Source organism: Drosophila pseudoobscura, chromosome 4 (assembly GCF_009870125.1).
Source record: "Drosophila pseudoobscura strain MV-25-SWS-2005 chromosome 4, UCI_Dpse_MV25, whole genome shotgun sequence".
Lineage (NCBI taxonomy): Eukaryota > Metazoa > Arthropoda > Insecta > Diptera > Drosophilidae > Drosophila > Drosophila pseudoobscura.
Window position 1 is genome coordinate 25,272,703 of NC_046681.1, and position 14,307 is coordinate 25,287,009.

At 40.4% G+C, this 14,307-nt stretch overlaps 4 protein-coding genes and 1 long non-coding RNA gene across 5 annotated transcripts; 1 reads left to right on the forward strand and 4 right to left on the reverse strand.

The window, feature by feature from the left end:
• Window positions 1-66: 66 nt before the first annotated feature.
• LOC6903079 (uncharacterized) lies at window positions 67-997 on the reverse strand. The gene is made up of 3 exons (XM_002132761.3): window positions 720-997; window positions 436-612; window positions 67-315 (listed from the first exon to the last, which is right to left on the reverse strand). The coding sequence occupies exons 1-3, from the start codon at window positions 766-768 to the stop codon at window positions 89-91; spliced, it is 453 nt and encodes a 150-aa protein (XP_002132797.2). The 5' UTR covers window positions 769-997; the 3' UTR covers window positions 67-88.
• Window positions 998-1,361: 364 nt separating this feature from the next.
• Window positions 1,362-3,954, reverse strand: LOC4817216 (uncharacterized). Its single transcript, XM_001356809.4, has 3 exons — window positions 3,401-3,954; window positions 2,846-3,019; window positions 1,362-1,888 (listed from the first exon to the last, which is right to left on the reverse strand). Exons 1-3 carry the CDS (start codon window positions 3,450-3,452, stop codon window positions 1,662-1,664), a joined length of 453 nt encoding a protein of 150 aa, XP_001356845.3. The 5' UTR covers window positions 3,453-3,954; the 3' UTR covers window positions 1,362-1,661.
• A 1,210-nt stretch (window positions 3,955-5,164) lies between these two features.
• LOC6903080 (uncharacterized) lies at window positions 5,165-7,904 on the reverse strand. Its single transcript, XM_002132762.3, has 3 exons — window positions 7,744-7,904; window positions 7,503-7,679; window positions 5,165-5,570 (listed from the first exon to the last, which is right to left on the reverse strand). Exons 1-3 carry the CDS (start codon window positions 7,802-7,804, stop codon window positions 5,362-5,364), a joined length of 447 nt encoding a protein of 148 aa, XP_002132798.1. The 5' UTR covers window positions 7,805-7,904; the 3' UTR covers window positions 5,165-5,361.
• A 2,665-nt stretch (window positions 7,905-10,569) lies between these two features.
• Window positions 10,570-12,525, reverse strand: LOC4817460 (uncharacterized). The gene is made up of 3 exons (XM_001356810.4): window positions 12,369-12,525; window positions 11,730-11,906; window positions 10,570-10,946 (listed from the first exon to the last, which is right to left on the reverse strand). Exons 1-3 carry the CDS (start codon window positions 12,427-12,429, stop codon window positions 10,738-10,740), a joined length of 447 nt encoding a protein of 148 aa, XP_001356846.4. The 5' UTR covers window positions 12,430-12,525; the 3' UTR covers window positions 10,570-10,737.
• On the forward strand, window positions 10,897-11,871 carry LOC117184053 (uncharacterized). Its single transcript, XR_004469227.1, has 2 exons — window positions 10,897-10,986; window positions 11,090-11,871. It is a non-coding gene; the product is annotated as an uncharacterized lncRNA (long non-coding RNA).
• Window positions 12,526-14,307: the final 1,782 nt, after the last annotated feature.

Sequence of the window (14,307 nt, forward strand, 5' to 3'; positions counted from 1 at the left end):
TTGTAGTTTCAAAATAATTATCCTTATGTTCATTATATTTTTTGAGTTTTGGTAAAGTTTCTTATGTTTTTTTTTCTCCTTTTTCTGATTAATTTGCGAGAAACAATAGTAAGCCATACGCACAGAAAACAAAAGATAGCAGCATGGAGGGGACACTGTATCCGGCTGCATTACATAGATCGCTGTTGCAGAGGGTACAGCCGAGGAAGCTCTGATAGGGCACCAACGGATCCGGGGACTCATCGCAGCTGAAGCCCGCCGGCGAGGAATCGCCAAAGAAGCAAGAGCGCCGAACGAAACGCGAACTTCCAGGCACTGCCAAACAATAAACGATAAAACATTGGAATGCATCATTCTTAGGTATGTATATGGTATATGTACATATATACATGTAAGTAGAGTAGAACGTTTTATTGTGCATATATGTATACTTACTACCCTCATAGTACTTGGTCAGGCAAGTGGGTTCCACGCCCTGGGGGTTGTAGGATCGCATGTCGCCCAGGACTTCGACGGCATTACAATCCGTCTTGGCTATGTCATCGCCCGAGAAGCTCTCCCCACACCCAGGCTCGTTCACGGAATCGCATTCGAAGCAGGTAATCGCCAGAGCTATTCGCCAGAGTAGGGGTGACGATGACGACATGCGTAAATATGTGTGTCAACCAAGAGAAGGAGGATGAGGAGGAGGAGGAGGAGGAGGAGGGACTGGGACTCACCTGTGCTGACCAGCGTGACGAGCAGCCACAGAGCGACAAACACACGCATTGTTCCGTTCCGAACGATCCCCACTCGCCACTGTCCACTGCGCTAATGGGGCTGTGCTCGAGTATTGAGGTGATTCAATAGATACGATACGGATACAGATGCGATCTGTGCTACAGATGTTTTTCACAGTCTTCACAGATGCCGATGGCAATCACATTATATATAGTGTCTACAGCTAGTGTCTACCCGACTATTGACTACCGACTACCGACTACCGACTCGAACCGTTGCACACATGAGACTGAGACTGAGACTGAACAGCAACCAAACAGAACTGAGAGCTGAGCGAACAATCGCATTCAGAATGTGATTTTCATAAACAGATTTTCTTGTTCATTTCTTTTTCATTTCATTTCATTTCGGTTTCCTGGCATTTATACGAGCGTACCTTCGAGTATATCCCATGGAGTGGAGTGGGGGCCGAAATACCGACCGCATTCGTGTTGACATTGTGGGTCGAATGGATGTGGAGCCGTGTGGTGGAAGGGGCATGCCGCCATTCCTGCCCTTCTCCATCATTTATCCATCCATCCATCGGTGGCAGGCAAAGCAAAAGTTCATTAGTGGCATTTGAACAAATAAACAATTTGGCGTTCTGTGTAAAATTAGTTTTTATTAGTTTGTATTTCGCTCTCCGAATTGTTGTTTGCCATCTTTTCGGCTCATACTCGTATTTGGGCGGCAGAACGGACTAATGTGTGGCTCATACGCACTGGTTGAACGTTAACACAATGGGGCGGATACTTCATATTTCCATTAGCTTAATTAATGCTGAAATTGTGACATTAACTGGGGATCAACTTACACATCTAAGAACTCGTTTTTGTGGCAAACAATCTATACAAAGGTGTGACTAAATTTGACTAGGTATTCTCAATGGATCTCGGCTTCATTCAGGCTATTTGGGCGGCCAAAAGAAATACAATTAGTGATATCATTCGCCACGTCTCCACCCGATTGACCCCAATGACCTCCGCTCCATTGCAGTAGTTCTCGTTGTCGCACACATGACAGCTGGCATTCTGCACCGCCGCCAGAGTAGGGTCCATTCTGCACCACAATTCTGTGTCATTTACCTCTCCGAAGTAGCAGCCACGCACTATTTTGCGTACGCCATTTTCTGTTGGAACATACAATAGACATACGTTTTCGGATTAGTCTACTTTCGGGCTAAATAGCCCAATCCATGTTTGATTCTAAATGGAGCCCCCAAAACTATCAACGAAAGATGAGCATCAGCCGTCGTCTGGGAAATCTATTAAAATTTTTGATGTAGTGCGACAGCTGTTTGTTCAAATATGTATCATTCTATATCAACAAAGTGGCGACAAACTATCTATTCATTGTGATCTTGTATGGTATGATTCAGTCTTTATTTTGAAGAAAGTTTGCTGTAATGATACAAATTTCTTGACAGTATATCCTATAAGTATCTGTCTGACTTTGGATGTTTTGGATTTTCATTTCTTTTAAATAAATTTAAAGTGATAAATTCTCAGAGGCAGGAAACTTTTTACTACATCTATATTTAGTCTATCATTAATCATGATTCATTTAATCACCAATCATTAATTTAATAATTTTATCTAGTGTTCTATAATTATAAAACTACCCTAAACTTTCCTTTAAGTCATTATTCTCAAAGAAAATAGCCATAAATCACCTGAAAATGCATTATATCTCTTTTAACTTATACAAATAATTTTTGAACATTTATCATATATTTTCTTAAAAACAATGAAACTGTCATAAATCATCTTTACGTGCGTTAAACATCTTGAAACATTTAGAAACTATTTTGGTGTAATTTCTCTACTTATTTTCAATAATAGCATCGAATAATCGGTGCAGGAACAGATGCAAATGTATACCAGGAATTCCTATCTGATACTAATTACAGACACATTTTCCTTCTAATTTATTTCTTTTCTCTGAATCAAAGATCAATCCAACTCCCAGGACAGATTATTATGGTTCAACTCCTAAGAATTCAATGTGTTTCTTTCATTCCTAAGACTCCTACGATAACTCTTTCTTGCAATCCCCCAAATTCGAGTACCCCTGCAGCTATACTCACCCTTGAAGACCCGCTTCAGACACGCCGTGGCATTCACGCTGAGCAGATCGCTCTCCAAGAACCGGGGTGGCGCAATGAAGGCGCAGTCGTATTTGAAATGGTTCTCGACATCAAAGTCCTCGCCGCAGCTCTCCTCGTAGACGGACTCGCAGGCATAGCACTTGATGGCGTAAGCTATTGGCATTGGAAAGATGAAAACACGAAAAGATGAAAAGCTACGTCTTATTTATGGCCAAAATGAGATCAGACCACAGGAGACAGACAGACAGGCAGCAAACACAAAAGTAAAATGAAAATCAAATAAATCCAACCAAAAAAAAGTCTGAATGAAAAATGCATTCAAGCTAAGAGTTTCGTTGGGAAACCGAAGCTTAGATACCCTTGCAGTTCGACTAACAGTTTACGATTTGTGCTAAGAGTATCACAAACAGGTACAATCGATTCATCATGTGTGCACTTTGTTGCATTTTTAACACCCTGTCAAGTCTGTGATAGCTTACGGAAGGGTATCAAAAGCCAAAACCAACTGCAGACCAAAACAAAAGCGGAACAAACCTGAGGCCAGCAGAGAGAACAGCGCGCCAAACAGAAGTAAATATTGCCGCATATTTGCTGGTGGGAGTGCAAAGACAGTGTTGTAGTTGGGACGGACAGGAGGCAGGCAAAGGCACTTTTCCACTTTTCTCAGGGACGGAGGGAAAGTTTCCTTTGGATTGTGTTTTATTGGATGGCTTTTATGGAGAATAATTCAAGTTGAACGCTTATTTATAACGATAACTCTTCTCACGCGTCGCCCGCGACTCAACGAACGATCCACTTGAGATTTAAATATAAAACATTTTCACATATGTATACAATACGTATACGTAATAGATGTATATCCACAATATAAAGAAATGTGTTCTCTGGTTCTATAAATTATTTCTACATAATTCTGTTAGAGGGGGCACGTTACGCGAACGTAAACACGCGTCTTTCCTTCGCTTTCCTTTACTTTTTTTGTTCTTTTCTATAAACTTTTCCCTCAATTTCCCGCTTAAATGCCAGCCAGTCGACGCGGCCGCCAACGAATTCGAACTGAAAGAATGCCGAAAAGCATTTCCAAATTCAACTCCTTGTCTCTCTGCCTCTTCTTTCTGCATCTCTTTGCCCTCTCCCACACAGCCCCCACTGCCACACAGCCCCACTGCCACGCTGCCACTCTGCCACTCTGCCACTCTTTCTCTCTTTTTTGAGTGCTGGTGCGGAAGAAACTTTATGGCCATTTCGTCTGGCGTCATCGCTCACCATTTTAATTTGTCTAATTTTAATGAACGTTTTGCTTTTGGGCTTTACCAACGAGTGGCTGGGGGGAATTTGTACCCCACATGTTTGGGGGGGTGGGAGTGAGTGGAAAGAAGAGACTGGGTGAGAGGACCAGAAGAAAAGGTGTATTTGAACAAGGTGGGAGCCCTTATGGCGACGCTAAAGGCTTGAAAGTATTGCATTGCAGCACTGCACTTTGCCGACGCAGAAACAGAGCCTACCCATTCATCGAGTACCTCCAGTTATGAACGGTGTTTGCTGTATATAGCGAAACATCATCTTCCCTGTGACTACGTAAGCGACAAGACAAGACAAGATAAGCGCACAAAGAGCACAATATATAGGCTGGCTAATGCCTCACCTTGTATTTATGCACCTTGGGCTTGCTGTTCTATTATCGGCAGGAAAGAGAGTTCCAAAGAGCAAGGCCGGCTGCAGCATGAGTCAAAGGCAGAAGAGAACGAAATCGAATGGAATTTAGACTTGATATTCAAACGGGTGCCCCATGTGTGTCATGTATGGAGGAAGATTTAACGAAATGTCAGAAGCAGAGGCATAGGTCATTCAGCCAGCTCAGAAGTATGGCCTTGTGCGGAGTCCTTTTATAGATTGAAGCCCCTCCACTTTTCTTCGGACCGAATTTGATGAAAATATATTTAATGTATTTGATCTCAATCGATCACATATAACATCGAACCATTTTTTTTAGGAATTTCGAATTGAAGTGTGGAATTCTGTCGTACCTTCATATGTAATGAAGATCAGGTCATATGATCCACAGCCAAGCCATGCATTTCCTTAAAGTATGCTTTACAATTTTTGTTTAAGGCAAAAAGCTTGAAAATAACGAGAAAAGTTTTTGGTACGTATTTTCTATCATACCTATCGATTTCCAATTTCCACTATTCTATTCAAAAAAATAATTAATTTACTACCCATTGGTATCTCATCTCTGAAAACTTTCACCCATACAAACTATTCCAACCCATTCTTTTCACAGTCTCTCAGAAGTTGTACGATTAACAAAATTTTTATTCTAAATAAATAAAGCGATTCGAATGCGGACAAAAAATGTTCGACGAGTGTACAACAATAAATCCAGATTCAGATTCAAGAAGAAGATTCAAGCGGATCCATTCCAAGCTTTCAACAAAAAAAGCGTACAACATCTACTACGGATATGGAAAGAGAGAGAGCGGTTCTCCGGTCTCTTAGGCCAGCAGGCGAGCCACGCCAAAGAAGAGCAGAATGGCTCCGGCAATGGGGGCGATGGTGGCAGATCCGTTGCACTCGTCCTTGGTGCAGACATCGCAGCTCAGCTGCTTGGCGAAGGGCAGGGAGGGGTCCGAGGTGCAACCCGTCTGGGTGTTGCTAATGTCCCCGAAGTAGCAGCTGCGCACCACCTGCGGGTGTCCGGGAACTGCAGAAAGAAAGAAGGTGTGTGTTTAGAGAATCATTTATACGGATTCAGACATTGATATCGTTGTGCTTATGGTGGAATATTTCACTACTAGATTTCGCCTGGTCATTGAAGCTTAACCATCTGTTTCTTTAAAAGGTGCCGCACTATTTTGACTAAATTGATGTATATACAATATACGATGGATGTATTGTTCACATATTGTGAACGTGCTGGAATTTTAAATTAATTACTTGAGAATTTTCATCATATTGCTTTTCCACGTTAACGTAATGTTCCATTATGGTTGCGATCGTTTCGATGAAATAAACTGCAATTTGATTACCCGATCAGACAATTATAGCCGCAACAATTATTATTTACAATTGAATGCCGTATATGTATATTCGTCGAGGGTGGCTATGTGTACATCGTTTATTTAAGAGACTACATATAGTACCCAAGTGAGGTATTCTAGTCCGTTCAGTTGCCCAGATAAATCATTTCCATTCCTATTTATCAAATACATTTAGCCACACCCGAGTTTTCTCAATTATATTTGCAGCTCATCCACTACCTATACTACTGACCATATACAGAATCGTATATACATATATATATAATATATAACGTTTCCGATCATCAAGAACAAATAACTCATATATAGTAAAGAGTGTAATCAGAAGTAATATTTATATAAATTTAATACATTTTTTTGTAGTGCATTGCATTTTTTTTGTTTAATTGTAGGTTTTAATTACACTCAAGTATGTATTCAAATTAGCATATTTTCCCTCCCTTAACATCGTTAAGAGGGCAGATATGTATGAGTACTCGTCCATAGTTATGACTAATTTGTGTACCCGTGACTTGTGCCCGTCTGTCAGTTAATTGCTCCTGCCACTCCCTGTCACAGCCCCCCCGATTGTTCTGGGGTTGGGAAACGGGGCGTAGGTCGACTGTTAATGTAATTAACAAACAATTATTCGAGGCGATGTTGCGGTCAGCAAGCATAAATACTCCGATTCCTATCCATAAAATATTCAGAAAATATTCGAATCGTTCCATTTCGGAATAATTTTAATCCGCGACAATCGTTGTGCTATTCGAATAAGTGAGTTAAAATGCCAAGCCAGCAACTCACATATGATTTCAATAACACTTGTTGAATTAATAATGAAATGAGCAGATTGCTGCGCGTAGGATTGGTCTGGATGGGGTGTGGCTTTGGGGCATAAATATATGTGCCTTTCGTGCCATTAAGCTCTTATAAAATGTTGAGAAATGTTTCTGAATGTAAATGCAAGATTATGGAAATATGTTTTATTGAAATGAAAAGGGAAACATCAAAAAGAGGAGAGATACTCGTATTTATGAGTTATTTATAAACCGAAATCTCAATGAGATGACACTGAATATGTGGAAAGGGTAAACAAATGGAAAGATTCTCTTTATCTATAGGCAAACATCATACATATACGATAATGTACATGCATATATTGTAAGGTCTCTTAATTTTGCGGGAAATCTTCCTCTCAGTTGTTTGTGGCATGTTGTCATCGTTTTATTCAGTAAAAACCTTTAAAAGTTTTCAAAGAACATACTATTGAAATACTTCTCTTGAGATCTCTATAGGAATAGGTATTCGTACTATAAAGCAACCAAGATAGATATTCAAACTATCATTCGTGACTGCGATAGAACTGAATAAGAAGTTAGGCATTACCATAAGCCTAATAATTATATTCCCACACATATCATAGTCTTAGCCGTGTTTTTTTTGCGTAAAAATTACTTTGGTCACGCCCCCAAGCCCATGGGTTCGATTCTAATTAATGTTAATCAAGCTAATTGGTTAACTGAGAGGACTCTGCGTCTGCGTGAGCAGCAGACGAGTTCAAGGGGTGACGTCACTGGTGATCGCTGGTAGCTGGTTGCTGGTTGCAGACTTACCCGTATCGATGAGCTTCTTCATGCAACCGGTGGCATTGCGGACGGGGAAGAAGCTCTGCAGGAAGCGTGGCGGGGCAATCTTGCCGCAGTCCAGCAGCAGACTGTCGTCCGACTCGAACTTTTCGCCACACTTGGGATTGGTCACCGACTCGCACTGGTAGCACTTGATGGCATAGCCTGGAACAAGAGATCTATCTCTAGAGATGAATTCAAATGGGATTAGGGGAGTGGGATTTCCTACCCGTGCAGGCCAGAGTGGCCAAGATGGTCAGGGCCAAGATGAGCTTTACACTGGACACCATTTTCACTGACAGGGTAAATTCTTGATTTGAAGAGTATATATTTCGATTGCGACTGGCAGACCTTGACGGTACGGCGACTGACGAGTGTTTAATATATGGCTCATCGAAAAGACGCGTCCCGAGCCCCAGTGACCATGCTCGCGCTCGCACTCATTCGAGTACACTCGAAAGCTTCCACTCGCATGGCGGTGCCTGAGTTTGAGTGGAATTTCATGTTCGTTGCGTGTCTGCTAGTTGAATACTGTTTTCGAAATTTCTATAGTCGGGCTGCTACATAATGTTTTGTGACACACAAACCATACACACACAAACACACAGCGTCTCCATGTTTACAAACGTATATACCCGTAGTGTATATGTAAATATGTATGAAGAATTTTTGCCGACTTGTTTCGGGTGATGTCAGAGACGTTTAGTGTTTTATTTATTTTCAGTTTGTGTTTTTACTCTCCGCCTGAGACAATTCAGACGCACCCGTCACGCCATACCATGTCGTAGCTCTTGATAACACTCATTTTCTTTTTTCTTTTATTTTCTAATATACTTTTTGAGTATTATGTAAGCCTGAGTTATGCCCTATCCTATACGCTTTCTATGCTTTGTTATGCGAACCCGTTTTTATGCCCTGTAAGCGCGACGTCATCGTTCGCTTTGACCAGCATTCATTCGTTTCGTTTCGATTCTAATGCGCAGTTGGGAATATACTCAAATTATTCACTATGTGAGTATGAGTATGAGTATGAGTATGAGTATGCCGGTTTCAAGTTCTCATTGATGTGTAAATGTGCAACAATTAACAACTGTAGAGGTTGTCAGCCAGCGAATATCGCCGATGGATCGAGAGTTTCGAATCCGTTAGAACACTGTCGGTACAGTATATGTCACTGTCGGACATCAATGACATCTAAATGCCGTATATTTAACCTACCCACACTTGGGTATCTTTCGATCCATGCTCAATGGCAGCTGATGGATCATTTTTGAATCTAAAAACTGCGCATTCAATATTTGTATACTCACTTCCTAGGAAGACTAGATCCATACAGATTTTACCTATAGAAATCAAGTTTAGCCAGGCTTCGAATTTAAAGATATTTTTGATATTGTTTCATTTGGAACACCATTGTGAGATTCCTTTTCCATTTTCTCAAGCTTTGTTCCGAAATTCTTCCATTCTTATTTCATTCTAATGTATCTGTGACACTCCTCCTTCGTTTAAAAGTCAATATTTCCATATGTTCGTATTTAAGCTCAATCCCATTCCAACATCCTCTAAGTCAAGAGTTTCTATTCTCCTTGAAATTTCCATCAGTCTGCATTTACTTCTACTCGTATAAAAATCGATCTTCTAGCTCCCCGACTGTTAAGTCCGCTTGTCAGTTCCCAATTGAAGTTCTCTCGATTTTAATCGTTTTATTTATTGTAGTCCAAGTTTTTTCGTGAACGAAATTTCATAATCTTGTGAGCGCAGGGGAGGACAGAACTCCTCTTTAAGTGGCATTCCCACAAGTCTTATTATAATTTTCTATTTTCTTCAATTAAGTAATTTTTTTCGAATTATGCCAAATGAGTTTGGGTTAATTGAGCAGTCGGAGACGGAGGCGGAGGCGAAAGCGCAGGCGGAGTGAGCCCCCAGCATCAAGAACACTCTCTGATCTGGGGAAGTGGAAGTGTTCTCGGGGTCTTGGAGTTTTTTGAACTTTTCAGAAACGCATTTAACACTTAATAAACTCAAATCCGAAGGGTAGCAACGCTGAAACTGAAACTGAAACTTGACTTCAAAATGAAATTGAACTCAATTATATGTGATTAAACAGGCAGACAAGCGTTTGCCTGCGATGAATTATCCGTACAAATTGCGATTCGGGAAGGTCTACGGATGTTTTTTTTGTTTTTTACTTATTTCCATTGTTTTACAATATTGGAGCGTTACTCACTTCGGTTCGTTTGAAGCTACCAGTTGGGCTGGGCTACAAGGTTCAGGTACTGCAAATAAGAGACTTTTTATTTCACTTGTTCCTCGGAATTTCCCGGGGTACTTACCCTATTCATCCCATAGGGAAATTTAACTATTACTTACCCACGTACATTCTGAGTGTGAATTTATCTGAGCAACACCTTCGAGTGTCTTATATCATACATCCCAAAGGCAAATCTACTAACGTTTTTTCCTCTATTTAAGTACATTCTGAGTGGGTTTGGTTAGGAGTCAGAACTTTAAGCTACTCAGAAAATGGAAAAAAATAAAAAATGAGGTAATTAGACACATCTGATCGAATTAGTGTATGATTTACGGGGACGGGACTGTCATGAGCGTCAATGGAACAGCCTAAATACATACATTTTATAATGATGATCATGAACCTAGATATATGTACGGATGTACGTATGTACACAGCCTTCACACTGACAAACACAATCATAATAAAAGCAATTTTTTATGTTTCTCCTCTTCTGAGATATCCGATCTTATCATATGGATGGGAATGGGGGAATTGCAAGTGGTTTCTAACCAATCATATGAAAATTAGTTATTATATGTTCCATAATCGTTTAAATAATACTTGGTACTATTGATTTCCTATATCCCTCTTTATACAACAGAAACTATGCAGAATTCTTCTATTACTACTTCAGACTGCAGTCAATAAGTGGCTTAATAGCTCTAATTCGTTTCTACTCTATAGTTGTGAATGAAGCCAGACAATTCTACTATTGTTTTAAATAGTTCTATGTCTCATTTTCAGTTTCCATTTGCGGCTCAAACAATTCATTTGGATATTAGCAAGGACACGCTTTCTTCCATCTTTTATTATCATTTAAATAAGATCAAATTTAAACAAAAAATTTTACAATTTAAGATCCATGAGCAAGAGAGATACACATACTACTATCAAAGGAATTAAGAGACTTAAGAACTATGGAGGTAAGATCTATGCCAGCAGGCGAGCCAGTCCGAAGAAGAGCAGAATGGCACCGGCCACGGGAGCCAGGGAAGCGGATCCGTTGCACTCGTCCTTGGTGCAGACATCGCATCCCAGCTGCTTCACGAAGGGCAGAGAAGGATCCGACTGGCAGCCGCTCTGGATGTTGGAGACGTCACCGAAGTAGCAGCTGCGCACGATCTGCGGATGTCCGACCACTGGAATGGGAGCAAAATGTTGAATGTTGATTACGGATGAGTAAGTCGGCAAATAGCTTTCACTGGCAGTAAATGGAGTGATTGTTCACCGTGAAAACGGAACACTTGTTAATTGCTGTTCACACTTATTTATGACTCCACAGTAGACTGTCGACTGTACCTAATTGTACTAAAGCAACCCCACTGAGCCCTCTGACGAGTCAAGACAAAACACTCTCAAGGCATCGCATTAAGTTAAGTAAATTCCGAAATTTTCCAGCTGACTGATTAAGCGGTTTTCTCATCGTTCCAATCAATTAAATTTTGCTACGAATTTTCCAATTGGTTCGCCACATGCAGTTCATTTCTCTCAGCTAAGAGTTCTATTCATAAGTTGGTCAAACTGAAATATGAGCATAGGATGATCACAATATTTACCACTGAATAATCTTTTGATTCGTTTGCCTTGCAAATATATTCAAAAATGCAAATTGAAATTCACAGACAGAGAATCTTGCGGCATTCATTCATAGCACAATCACGTCATTATTATTATTATTTCCATACAAAACCAAATTAAGCTTCAACTTCAACGTAATTACACGTAACAAACAGAGACCGAGAAACGTGAGAGACAAATACACCTAAAGAAAGAGCATGAAAGCAACAACAGAAATACCCGTATTTACGCATGACATCAGAAACTGAAAACCTGAACCGATTTCCTCTGATGATCTCAACATATTTGGGTGAACTTTTAAGGGTTTCGGCTTAAGGGCTAAGTTTGGGGATGGTTTGACTTACCGCTTTCGAGGGTCTTCTTCATGCATCCGGTGGCGTTGCGGAGGGGGAAGAAGTTCTGCAGGTAGCGCGGGGGTCCGATCCGGGCACAGTCGATAAGGAGACTCTCATCTGCTTCGAACTTCAGGCCGCACTTGGGCATGGTCAGCGACTCGCACTGATAGCACTTGATGGCATAGGCTGTGAGAGGGGAGGGATATAGGATTACATAGTTGATTATTCAAGATAGAGCAATAGATTTACAGTAAACTGTGGAATGAACTGTGAAACAGGTCTGTGATGACCTTTTGAATATAAATTTTTTTATTTTGACTACATTTTGGGGAGTGGTTTTTTCGAGAAGTCCTTTCATTATAGAGATTCTTTTATCTTTGAAATATATTTTTGCTGTTATTATACAAGTGAAAGTGTTTTCATTGGATCTTTAATGAAGATTTTATTTTACATTATTGTAAATATTGTTGGACAATATGTATTTCCTCTAAAACTTTATAGGAACTCTACAGTTTCTTTTTTTTCAAGAGAACTTCTCTAGCTTGTTCTCCTTGAACTCATTTTTTGGTATGTTGAATGAACCGTTCCAAAGGCCTTTTCAGAGACCGTTTGCACTTTGCATTCACTTCCACTCCCAACTCTACCCACCCGAACAGGCAAAGCTGATGATGACCGCTACGGCCAAACTGCATTTCAGAGCGGACACCATTTTCGTTAGCGCTTGATTTGGTATTTTCTTGAAAACTCTTAAAACTGAACCGCTTTCAACGATGTCTGCTGCACGTCTGACTCTGCCGTTCGTTTCAAAACTTAGCGGCACAAGCCCCATCTCAACTGCGTCGCAGTCGCACCCCAACATGTGGCTCAAAAAACGCTTTGTTTTGAGTGGAAATACAGCTCGATGTGCAGTTGATGTTTGGTTTTTGAGAAACAAGTTTTATTTAATTATGTTCTAAGCAATTTGTTTTATTTGAGTGGTACTTTATGAGGGCTGGAGAGATCTGAGAGCCAAGATCATTTAATAAGGCAATTTGTATGTCCGAGTGCATCTCAAAAGTGTCAGTAATGATTGGGACTAGCGCGTGGAAAGATACTCAAGTTACGATAGAGATATTTTGAGAGTAAACCGGGGAGTGTAGTGGGGTTGATGTCATGGGCTCACAGAGTAATGACTCAGGTTTACAGATCTATTAACATCTAGCGTCAAATTTGTTGTTTGCTTATCGAACAATGGCATTCGATTCAAGTGACAGAATCAACCCACTAATTAGTATATGTGATTTCTCCCTATGGAGTGGTTTTTAGCTCAGAGAAAACTGCACTCAAATGTATGGCAGTCGATTGGCAGGACTATCATGTTTTTTTTTTTCAAGTTTTCGGCCATTTGAGCAACTGCAAGTTGAGTGTTTTTTGTTGTTGTAGTACAAAATCTAACAAAATTCATAAAATTTACATTCCGTAGGTTCCTGTACAGAGGATCCTTCACAGAGGATAAATAAGACCTCCTACGCTTTGGCAAAAAACGTGTGGTATTCGATTTCCTCCCGCCAGAAGGAGTTCTATCCAAGCAATACCTGGGCATATTCGAGACAGACCGAGTCCTATTCCAGCCAGACAGAATACTATCCCAGCAGGACAGAAGCGCCACCTTTGGAAGATCCGAACCTAACAAGCCATCGTCAACCGTCTTCGTCAAGCCAGGACTTTGACTATGGCAACCAAGGGAGGGGCTACGCGGTGTACTAGACTCTAGATAGATATCTTTGTTGTTAGGTTTAAGGATATACCCGTCCATGTATTTAGATAGTAGATACAAATGTTTTCCACTTGTTTATTTATTTATACTAAGCTAAGTTATGATGAATAAAACTATTGAAAAATCATCCTTGCTGTATCCTTTTTCGTGGAAAATATAACGGGGAATATAGGGGAAAAAATAGCAGGGAAAATGTAATATTTTTGATTGGGGAAAATGTCCTTGATCCTTGAAAAGGACTCCATTAAATCAGGGAGAGTTTTTCGATCACAGGATGCCGTTGCACGCCCAGATCGGCCCACAAATAACGGAGAAAACAACAAAAGTTATTGTTGTCAAATGTTGTACAACAAATTTTTGTTGTTGTACAACAATAACTCCCAACAGGCAACCGCTCAAATGGCCATGAACGAGAATTTCAAAACTGGGATACCAGGCGAACAGAAATGAGCAGCAAGCAACTTTAGCGATTGAAAAAATATTGTAGCATACTTTTGGGGTTTGAAAAACTGAAGCGAAAAACTGAAGCGGAAAAATGAAATAAAAAAATTTTAAAAAATCCAGCGACCTTCTGCTGATTTCTGTTCGCCTGGTATCCCAGTTTTCAAATTCTCGACTTTGGCCATTTGAGCGGTTGCCTGTTGGGAGTTATTGTTGTACAACAACAAAAATTTGTTGTACAACAATTGTCAACAATAACTTTTGTTGTTTTCTCCGTTATTTGTGGGCCGATCTGGGCGTGCAACGGCATCCTGTGATCGAAAAACTGTCCCTGATTTAATGGAGTCCTTTTCAAGGATCAAGGACATTTTAGAGAATCAACAAAATTAA